General features: G+C 44.7%; 1 protein-coding gene across 5 annotated transcripts in view; it reads left to right on the forward strand.

Moving 5' to 3' along the window:
• CREBBP (CREB binding lysine acetyltransferase) overlaps positions 1 to 8,903 on the forward strand; it is a 97,848-nt gene extending 88,945 nt beyond the window's left edge. For all 5 annotated transcript variants that reach the window (XM_074841433.1, XM_074841434.1, XM_074841432.1 and 2 more), the window contains 3 exons: positions 2,843 to 3,004; positions 3,268 to 3,549; positions 5,234 to 8,903. In XM_074841433.1, coding sequence (XP_074697534.1) covers positions 2,843 to 3,004; positions 3,268 to 3,549; positions 5,234 to 7,402 — 2,613 coding nt within the window. In that variant the 3' untranslated portion in view covers positions 7,403 to 8,903. The remainder of the gene's footprint in view (positions 1 to 2,842; positions 3,005 to 3,267; positions 3,550 to 5,233) is intronic.
• Positions 8,904 to 11,637: the final 2,734 nt, after the last annotated feature.

Genomic DNA, 11,637 nt, shown 5'->3' on the forward strand with positions numbered 1-11,637 from the left:
TTGCAGTCATTTGGCTGAGTTTCTGGTTCACACCTTTGCAAATCACCTTCAGCATTTGCATTTTGAAAGATGCTATATTTTTAAAAGCTGAATTAAATTTTGCTGTTATTTAAACAAAGGTACTTGTAGTCATTCGTGACAGTAGGGGGCTGAAATTTAAAACTATTTATTGAAAGCTTTGCATTGATGTTAAATGCTGATCCTGGTGGTGGTGTTCCTTCACCAGCATTTTCTCTTTGTGTATAAAAACCAACCAAACAAAAAAACCTAACAACTTAGTTTTTCACTGTCCTGGCCAGAATTCCATTATTTGTTTTTATTTCTATCTTGATTGTATCTGTAACCAAATGGTCTTAGTGCTTTTTTACTGTCCCTTCTACTTGTGATTTGCAGCAAGGTGTTTTGAAAATAAATATAGTAGGAAAATCTGAGGTCTAGTAGTTTGAGGTGGAACCAAAAGCTTTAACTGGGGAAAAACTGCATTCAGCTTAGATGCCGTGACAATTTGCATACAGTATGTATTACGTGTGATGGATGTGGAGTGATAGACCTTAATCCATCAATTTTATTATTTCAGAAGGTTCCTTCTATTAAACCTTAGCACTTCCTTCAACGCTAATATAGTTTGTTGCTGTGTTTTTTTTATGGTTAAAAGTTAATAGTTTTCACCTTGTTCCTCCGAATGTAAATTTTAATACTGAACTATTTCAACAAAGTAGCAGTATGAAGTAACTGAAAGACAAAGCTTGGAAGTTAAGTTGCAGTCCTCTTCTGCTAACACTATCACTTTCAATAAATCATACCGTGCCCTTCCAGTGAAAATGCCAGTGTAAACCTCTGCATCTAAGAGGGGAAAAAAGGTATTTTAAAAAGTTCAGAACAGCTAACTGTGAAACTCATACAAGTTGTCTGCCTAAAGTGAGAAGATTGCAGCCTTGACTGTTAACATCCTTGTGTTCCCACTTAATTCCATTGATGTTGCCTGGGGGAGCTGGGGAACAAAATCTGCATCCAAGTTGCTGAAGATGTCATCCAACAATGGCACAAAAAAATGTAACAGTGTGGTCTTTGCCACTTGGCTCAGAAGAAGGGGCAAAATTAAAAGCATGAGAACTTACCCAGTGCAGTCACCTAAACTTGTGTCACTTTATGGAGGAAACTATGGCCAGCAATGGGGATCTATCTCCGTGTGTAGAAGCAGTTGAATCTTTGCAATTTGCCTTGTATTGAGATGGTGCAGATTCTGTCTATCTTTCCTTGAATTCTTAGTCCTAAACTTTGTATATGTGGAGAGAAAGCTTCTTAAAAGTCAGTGTGTGCTGCATGTATCAGCTAAAGAGGTGGTTAAGTTCTTGCCAAAAGTTCTGAAGGGGACAAGGCTCACTGAATAACTGTGCAGTCGGCATGTCTGGCACCTGACTGAGTATGTTAAATGCTATCAGAATGAGGTAGTACAAAAACCACCTTACAACTACTTAAACATTTTGGAATAGCTTTGTATGACTGACCAAATATAAACTTGCTAAAGGTGGAGTAGAGGAAAACTTAGACTGTTACCTAAGTCCCAATCTATTCTTCGTTTTGGTGTTCAAATTTTAAGATCTATGTTGATGCTCTGGAATGCATAGGCAAAGGGGGACATGCCCTTAATTCATCAGGGTGGTAGAAAATTTTGGAGAAAAGAAGTCAAGGTGGGAACATACAATAGCTTATTTCTGAATACCTTCACATCACTTAGACCTCTGTCTGGATTCCCATAAAAATAGCATAATTTTAATTTCCAAACAGGTTTCGTCAAAAAGTCAATCAAATTAGTTACAGAAAAAGCAGGACTGGACAGGGAATTCCTGTCCGAGCCTAATCAATGGAATGGAAGGATGGCAACAGTCTATATATAGAATTGCTTCTTCAGTTGGAATATTTTTGTTTTCTTTGAATAAATATGCTTGCCAATAAACCCTGTGTTTGCTTGTACATAGTGTTCGTGAAACTTTCTTGCATGTGTACATACATGTATCAGAGTATTTCAGTGGCTTATTTTTAATATTACGATAACCAACATTCTAACAGTTAGAGAATTTTTACTGAGTGGTGAGCTCCCTTGGGTTTTTATTTTTCAAGGACATGAGAAGTCTAAAAGTTATTTCTGTTTTCACAGGTCATCTAAATAGCATCATCTGCTATTTTTTGCTCTCTTTACTTACATCTAGTATTCAGTATATGGTCACTGTGGTCTGTGTTGTAACTTAGACACAAGTGAAGGTTTTGGGGATTTTTTTTTTTTTTTGAGTTGCATATGCAGCTGTAAGTCTTCAGGATGGAGAGTAATGTATTTTGTTGGTTTCAAATCCTGCATGTTCTTACCTGTGTACTAGCCCTAAATTTATTCAATAAAAACAAACAAACATTAAATCAGAGCTCAAGCAAGTTTGGGAAACCCCAAGTGCACAACAAAGCAAAATACTGCACTTCTGGAATTTTATTAAGTCCGTTTTATTTGTAACTCATTTTATCATCAAATATGTGGAAGATCTTGTAAAGCAAGCAGTGGAAGCTAAAATACAGTGTTTGAGAAGGAAAAAAAATAAGTATAAAATACAAATTATTTAATGTATGTGCATACTTTAAAAATCTATTTTTAAACAATGTTTAAATTTGTTTGCCTGCCAGTTGGGCTTTTGATTTTTTTCCTGGAAGATAGGATATATTTAACACAGTATGGCCGATTTGCAGGCATTTGAACAAAGTTCTATTACTGACAGCAGAAGTGTTTCACTTTCAGCTGCAGCAAATGGGAGAGAGCTCTGTAAAGTGTAACATCTTTCCTGTGCATTTATTGCAGGGAAGCCAGGGCGACAGCAAAAACGCCAAGAAAAAGAACAACAAAAAAACCAACAAGAATAAGAGTAGCATCAGTAGAGCTAACAAGAAGAAACCCAGCATGCCAAATGTGTCCAATGATCTGTCTCAGAAGCTGTATGCCACTATGGAGAAGCATAAAGAGGTACTGTCAAAATACACTGCGTAAAGAGAAGATTTTATTCCTGTAAATCCAGGCATGGTGATATTTCGAACTGAAAAATCAGGAGTAAAGCTTGTGATTGCACTAGAATTTTTTCTGTTGTGTAACAACATTTTGGAAGATATTAACCTAAACTAATTAAATAACATTTGTAGCATACTGTTACTGCAATAGAACACAAGCTTTCTCCTGCAAGATTATCTAACCTCATTGATTTTATTTTTTTTCTCCCCGTTTATCTGCAGGTCTTTTTTGTGATTCATTTACATGCTGGGCCTGTAATTAACACTCTGCCTCCCATTGTGGACCCTGATCCATTACTTAGCTGTGATTTGATGGATGGGCGAGATGCCTTCCTCACCTTAGCCAGAGATAAGCACTGGGAGTTCTCCTCACTACGCCGATCCAAGTGGTCCACGCTCTGCATGCTGGTAGAACTACATACTCAAGGGCAGGATCGCTTTGTCTATACGTGCAATGAGTGCAAACATCATGTGGAAACAAGGTGGCATTGCACTGTCTGTGAGGTAGGTGTATATCACCAGAGACTTCTCTCTGTTGCCCTACAGCCAAACTTGGTGTTTTGTTTTGTTTTGTTTTTTTATATTGGCCAAATTTCTCCAAATTCGGCCTATCCTGATAAAAGGGCTGCTGAGACTTAAGGAAAGGTGACTACCACAGTGGGGTACCTCTTCTAGAATAAGTGCCTTTAGTTTCTCGACATGGAAAACGCCAATAACGTGGAATGGCTACTGCTGCGTCATTTATTCCACTGTGGCTCCTCTGCACAGACAATATTTTAACTTAATTTTAAAGAACTTTAGGAGTGGGTAGTAGGGTGTGACTGCGTCAGACTAGTCTGAATCTGCAGGGCATTAGCTCATCCACATTAAACAGATGTCCACGAGAGAATTAGCGTACCACTCTGCAGGGTAGTTTTTGTTCTGCTTTATACATGGTACTTCATGTTGTACGGAGCACAGCCGGGTGCGTGTCCAGCCTGCCGCAGAACTGGGTGAGGAGGCTGCCACAACTCTTCATCACTGTCTCTTCGGCCCAGCAGTAGTGGTTACCTGCCCTTCAGATCAGACCAAATAATTGCTTCTTAACCTGGCTCAATGCTTTTAACGACTAGTCCTTTTACAGCTTAGATCACTTCCGCTGAACTATGTTAGAGAGCAATTATGCATGGAGTTATACCAGTGGACTTGAGGAGGAGGTAGCCTCTAGAGGGCTTGTGATGACCTCTGGCTGTAGCTGAACACAAAAAAAAAAATTAAGCTCAGCCTAGTTTTTACACTGCAAGTTATTGCCAGGTTTGTAGTGGAAGAGTCTTAATTGATCCCTCTGAGGAAAGCATTGAACAGGGCTTCATGAGGCAAGACTGCAGGAAATGGATCGTACACACTAGGGGAAATTAAATGGTGGAAGGAGGTATGGCCTTTAGGTTTCTTCTGGGCACTTCTGTATAAGGGAGTGCCCTTCCTCTGGTAAAAAAGGACAGGGCATTGAAAATGGGATGGGGGTGAGCAGGTTTTCAGGTAAGTGTCTGTCTTAGAATGAAACTTGCGCTTGGTTTGAGGGTTGTTCTAGAGATTTTTAAAAAATACATATTTCAGGGTAGTAATTATTAGTAATTACACTAAGAATAGCTAAATGGAGAGCCAAACCCTATTTTTTTAGACAGTGAGAGCAGGTTTGTCTTACTGTTGTGAGGTTTTGGCCCTCCTTATGTAGGTACCCCAGTAGACATCACAGAAAAGTAAACGGTTTCTGTCATCAAAAGGGAAAAAAACAAAACAAAAAAGCAATTCCTGCAAGACTTTTTCATGTCATATATGAAGACACAATTACAGCCTCTATTTGCATTGTTAGCCACTGTAGTGAAGACTTGTGATTGCAGGCCTGCTTTGCTGAGATGGGCAGAAGCCCCATCAGCTGCCAGCACTCGCTGCCCCAGACCGTCCCCTCCCGCTGTCTCTTGTGCAGCCGCTTCTCCGCCTCGGGGTACCGGGTGTGAGTTGAAACTGGCAGCTGTTCACAGCACGTGGCTGTTGTTCTGTGTGTCTGTACCCACTGAAACCCAAAGTGTGATTCCACACCGGGCTCGTGCTGCTCACTGAGCGCCACTCTTACTCTTCTGCTCTTTGGCTGGTGTGGTTAGTGCTCTGTAGACAACTCAACTCTGGCTTTTTTTTTTTTTGCCTTCAGGACTACGACCTCTGCATTAACTGCTACAACACTAAGAGCCATGACCACAAGATGGTTAAGTGGGGCCTGGGTCTGGATGATGAGAGCAACAGCCAAGGAGAGCAACAGTCAAAGAGCCCCCAGGAGTCGCGACGACTGAGCATCCAGCGCTGCATCCAGTCCCTTGTCCACGCCTGTCAGTGCCGCAATGCAAACTGCTCATTGCCATCCTGCCAGAAGATGAAACGGGTTGTCCAGCACACCAAGGGCTGCAAGCGCAAGACCAACGGTGGCTGTCCGGTGTGCAAACAGCTCATAGCTCTGTGCTGCTACCATGCCAAACACTGCCAAGAGAACAAATGCCCTGTGCCATTCTGTCTCAATATCAAACACAAACTTCGACAGCAGCAGATCCAGCATCGCCTGCAGCAGGCTCAGCTCATGCGCAGAAGGATGGCCACCATGAACACCCGAAACGTGCCTCAGCAAAGTTTGCCTTCTCCTACCTCAGCAACGCCTGGTACCCCTACACAGCAGCCAAGTACACCGCAAACACCACAGCCTCCTCCCCAGCCCCAGCCTTCCCCTGTAAGTATGTCACCGGCTGGCTTTCCCAGTGTGTCGAGAACTCAGCCCCCTACTACTGTTTCAACAGGAAAACCTGCAAACCCGGTTTCCGCGCCTCCACCTCCGGCTCAGCCTCCGCCGGCCGCAGTGGAAGCAGCTCGGCAGATTGAGAGAGAAGCTGCCCAGCAGCAGCAGCAGCTCTACAGGGTCAACAACATTAACAATGGTTTGCCTCCTGGTCGCCCAGGACTAGTAAACCCGACGGTGGGTTCAGTGAACCAGATGCAGCAAGTCAGCATGAATGTACCCCGGCCCAACCCCGTAAGTGGTCCAGTGATGTCCAACATGCAGCCTGGACAGTGGCAGTCCCCACCAATGCCGCAGCAGCAGCCGATGCAGCCAGGAATGGCGAGACCGGTGATGCCGATGGCGACGCCGCAAGCCGTGGCTGGGCCGAGGATGCCGGGCGTGCAGCAGCCGCCCCGGAGCATCCCCCCGAATGCACTTCAGGACTTACTGAGGACCTTGAAATCACCCAGTTCTCCGCAGCAGCAACAGCAGGTTCTTAATATCCTTAAATCCAACCCTCAGCTTATGGCAGCTTTTATAAAGCAAAGAACAGCCAAATACGTGGCTAACCAGCCTGGGATGCAGCCGCAAGCAGGCATCCAGCCCCAGCCCGGGATGCAGCAGCCGCAGACGGGCATGCAACAGCCAGGCATGCACGCTCAAGCAGGATTGCAGAACATGAACGCGATGCAAGCAGGAGTGCAGAGACCGAGCGTTCCTCCCCAGCAGCAAGGGATAGGAGCGATGAATCCCCAGGGACAAGCGATAAACATCATGAACCCCGGCCACAACCCCAGCATGGCCAACATGAGTCCGCAGTACAGAGAAATACTGAGGCGGCAATTACTGCAGCAGCAGCAGCAGCAGCAGCAGCAGCAAGGAGGGGCTGGCATGGCAGGAGGGATGGCAGGACATAACCAGTTCCAGCAGCCTCAAGGACCGGGAGGTTACCCTCAAGCCATGCAGCAGCAGCGGATGCAACAGCATATATCGATACAGGGGGGTTCCATGGGACAGATGGCTCAGATGGGGCAGCTGAACCAGATGGGCCAGCCCGGCATGGGGGCGGACGGCACGCCCAACATCCAGCAAGCGCTGCAGCAGCGGATCCTGCAACAGCAGCAGATGAAACAGCAGATAGGGTCCCCCGGGCAGCCCAACCCCATGAGCCCACAGCAGCACATGCTCTCAGGACAACCGCAGGCGTCTCATCTCCCTGGCCAGCAGATCGCCACCTCCCTCAGCAACCAGGTGCGGTCCCCAGCACCCGTTCAGTCTCCCCGTCCCCAGTCCCAGCCACCACATTCCAGCCCGTCACCCAGGATACAGCCCCAACCGTCACCTCACCACGTCTCTCCCCAGACTGGTTCCCCCCACCCAGGACTCGCAGTTACTATGGCTAGCTCCATGGATCAGGGACACTTGGGCAACCCAGAACAGAGTGCAATGCTTCCACAACTAAACACCCCGAACAGGAGTGCGTTGTCTAACGAATTGTCTCTGGTCGGTGACACCACCGGGGACACATTAGAAAAATTTGTGGAGGGTTTGTAGCATTATGGGAGCATCACTTTTTTTTTTTCTTTCGTGTTCTTGGACATTTTGTACTGAAAATTCAGACATCTGGGTTGTTTTGAATCCTAGATGGAACTGCTGCTTCCTACACATGGAAGAATGAATTGCTGTTTAAAAAAGAAAAAAAAAAAAAAACAATACAAAGAATATATTTTTTTGTTAAAGCCAGGCGGTTAAAATATCTGGTCTCTTTTGTGGGTTTTTTTGGTTTTTATTTTTTTGTTGCTGTTGACTCATACCTTTTTTTTAATGGGGAAAACAAGTTCATTATATTCATATTTTTTATTTGTATTTTCAAGACTTTAAACATTTGCGTTTAAAAGAAGAAAAAATAATATTCAGAAACTGTTTCCTGAAATAATGCAACATTATAATGTATCCCGGTAACTTTGACACGTTGCTGGAAGATTTTTTTTCTATAGTGAACTCTGCAGGCATTTGAAGTATTACCCCTGGAAAGATAGGAATTGACTCTTGCACACAAAAACACACATTGGCCAATGCCAAAATCCTTGTCTTGCAGATGTAGAAATTGTTGCTTTGTTTCTCTGATAAAACTGGTTTTAGATGAAAATAGGGATGATCACTCTTAGACCGTGCTGATTTGAATAGAGAAGAAGCATTCTTTTCTTTCTTTCTTCTGTGTGAAACTTGAAATGAGGAAAAGCAATTCTAGTGTAAATCATGCAAGCGCTATAATTACTATAAATAAGAAAATCCAAGAAGATTCAATCACTGTATAGAATGGTTAAAAAAAACAACAAACTCATTTCTTACTTATAATATCATATTGTTAAATAAACTGTGTGCAACAGACAAAAAGGGTGGTCCTTCTTGAATTCATGTACATGGTATTAACACTTAGTGTTTGGGTTTTTTGTTATGAAAATGCTGTTTTCAACATTGTATTTGGACTATGCATGTCTTTTTTCCATTGTATATAAAGTATTGCTTAAAATTGATATAAATTACTGAAGTTTTTAACATGTATTCTGTTCTTTAAAATCCATGTAAGAATGTTTAAGGTTTTTATTTATTTATATATTTTTTGATCATGTTCTTTGTAAGACATAGCTATGAATATTCACTCATTACACAGAGCAGCCAGAGGCATCGATAGGAGTGGCACGATACATGGAGTATTGTAGGTAGCATGTCTGTTTTACAACACCCTTTAGTGATTGTTTCCTTTTCGGGGAGGGAGAGGAGAGGGGAGTGGTTCCCATACATGGAATATTTGCAGGTGTTCATCCATAAGGGTTAACTGGAATAAATTATTAATAGCCGTTGCTTTTTAAAAACTGCATTAATTTAGAGAAGGATCACCAATGAAAGGAAAATAGAGAGTATTGAGTTAATTCTAGGCTAATTTATTTAGTCTACAGTAAAATATGAACCTATTGACTTTAACACTATTTTTCTGCTGTTAACTCTGAGTCTAGATTTGAGGGTTTTCTGTGGAATAAAAAATAACAAATCATGTACATGTTCCCTTTAATATCCTGTCACCATGCCCTCATGTTCCTGGGATACTTGCCCCTCCTCCCCACAGTGAATTGCTTTCTTGGAGTTAAAAAGTCCAGGGAAACTTTCCCAGCATAGGTGTGAGCTTAAAACCACGACTAGCCTAAAATGCCATTACTCAGATCTTGAGGCTTCTCGATTACGTGCGACTGGCATGGGATTTGCAGCAAACCCAGCAAGGTATCCCACCTGGCCGCCGCTGCCACTCCCGCGGGGAGCACGGGCACACTTGGCTTTTCACGATAAGTTAGTGCTTTCTCCAGCCTTACGTTTTTATAGGAACGGTGTTGGGGGAGGACGGGGGGAGAAGAGCAAAGGATTTATCTCAACTTTTATCCCCGTACTGTGACAATAGTAGTGTGCTGCTGCTGCACTACTTCATTCTTTTTAATTGTAGAGGGTCTCTGCTTAAACTTTTCTTGCAAACTTTTAACTATTGTACCTTTTTCACCACCATCGGATTCATTGCCCACACAATTGTCTTCAGCAATTCAAGATGTCAAAATTTGGGGCTGGGGTGAGGTCAGTGAACACTAACCCAAAGCTTGTCCAAAAGAAATTGCTGTAAAAAAAAAAAAAAAAAAAAAAAAAGATGGAAAGCCCTGATGCTGTGTCTCATGCTGTGTACTTAAAAGAGGAAAAATACTATATTTGTGATCAAAAAGAGGAAACTTGAAATGTGCTGGTGTTTCTAATAAAAGCTGGTAAAACTGCTTGGATTGAAGGATGGTTCCACTTGGCTGGTGCCCGCTAGGATCAGCGAAGCCTGACACCCAGGGTCCAGATCACTGCACTCAGTCTTGCTAATACCTTTAAGTGGTGTCCAGTTTAAAAACGTCGGCACCGCTTCTGGATTTGGATAAGCTGAGTCCTGTTTGGAGCACAGAGAGGTGCTGTGGCGCTCGGGCTGCAGCTCACTTGGGTTCCCACTGCTGGGGATGAGTGGAAAAAAAACAACCTGATGGGAAGTAAATACCAGAATACCTCTTAAGTACAACCTGGAGTATGATGAGAGCATGGAGCAAGGGACAGATTTAAATCTGATAATCCCAGCTCGCTGGAGCAGTTGCTTTAGATAAGAGTGGGTATTTTACCAGGGAAAGAAGGGAAGTGCACAGCTGAAGTGAAACATGAGGAGGGACTGGGCTTCGTGTACAGCCCCTACAGTCTGGGGGAGGCTTCGCTCCAGTCTCCTTTGAGTGTTGACAGGAAATCCAGCATGTCTGAAGACTGGACGGGCATCTGATTTTTTAGGTCCTTGCCTGTGTTTTGATGGGGGAGGTACTGGCAATAAGGACAGCATCCCAGAAACACAAGAATTTATAAGGCAAGAACACACTGGAGATCGGTGCAGGATCTTTATCACCAGAGGGGGTGGCTAAGACCTTCCCCCTTACTGAATTCTGGAGGGGAAGAAGGTGCTTAAATCTGAACAGTTTGATTCTCTGCTGCTCTTTCCTTCACCTGTCCACCGTGCTCCGCTCTCTGCTGCTGGCTCTCCTGACTTCTACCACCACTGCTACTGCAGCAGGCTCTGAGCATGTTTCTTGTTGCAGACACATCAGCTGAGGTTCTTGGTTGCTCGTCGATGTCCCGCCGGGCCAGAGCTCTGCCCACAGCACGTGTGTAAGCGCTCCCTGCTCTGGTCTTCCACCTGGATGCATTAGAGTGGAGGGGCGAGGGTCTGACCGCAGCAGCGGGCTGAGGAAGAGGAGCCCTCCTGTCCGGGCTGCAGCAGGTGACAAGTGCTGGGGACAGTAACCCTGTCAGTCGCTGTGTCTGAAGCCAAAAGCGGTATGTGTCTGCAGCTGTAGCAGCGTAAAGCTCCTCTGAGTCGGTGGCAGTGTACAGCAGTAAGTGAAAGCAGTTAATGGCTTACAAGGGGATCTGGGTGCACACCGGGTGCTTCTTCCAAAGTGGTTTTCTCTGCAGTGAAGATCGAGCAGCCACTCTGGAGCACAGCAGAGCACGCAGGTTGCTGCGTGGGGGCAATCTGTCCTTCCCTGCACTCCCTTTCCATGGCTGGGAAGTTAAAATGGGGAGCGGGGTGATTTCTGCCACCCTCAGCATGCTGCCAGGGCAGCAACTGAAGCCAGTCAGTGCCAACCACCGATCATCGAAATGAGCCTGGACAGAGGGGAGGATCTGTACCAGATCCCCTGCGGCCCCCAAGCCTTCCCTGCAGGAACACGCTTCATGGCTAAACAGTCAAAGCACGCCCAAGGCAGGAGGGTGACGCAGCACAAGGTGAGGTGGGAGGAGGATTCAGATGTTCTACAGCAGATACAGGAGCTCCGGTACCGTGTTGTGGCAGAGCAATGCTTAGGAGTGCTGTGGGGTCAGGTGGAGGTAGCAGTGAATGCAGCAGCACGAGGGAAGTGTTTGAAACAGGCTCAAAAGTCATTTTGGTTTTGGCTGCAGCACAGGGAATCTCAAGGAGGGGCTGGGGTTGGTTCCAGGTGGAAACCCAGCAGAAGGGTGCCGGAGTGATGCAAAGGCTTGCACTGGGTTTGTTGCACCTAATCCATAACACCCAGCACTGCACAAACCCCACTGCAGGCAAGTGTTTTTTAGATGCAAACCCCTAGAGCAACATGTGGATCAGCATAGTCCCAAGATAAGTTGCAAGCAGAAGTGAATTGCACGTGTAGCCTTTCCCATGAGCTCCCCTGAGCTGGGAATTACAAATC

The sequence above is a fragment of the Strix aluco genome, chromosome 15 (assembly GCF_031877795.1).
Source record: "Strix aluco isolate bStrAlu1 chromosome 15, bStrAlu1.hap1, whole genome shotgun sequence".
Lineage (NCBI taxonomy): Eukaryota > Metazoa > Chordata > Aves > Strigiformes > Strigidae > Strix > Strix aluco.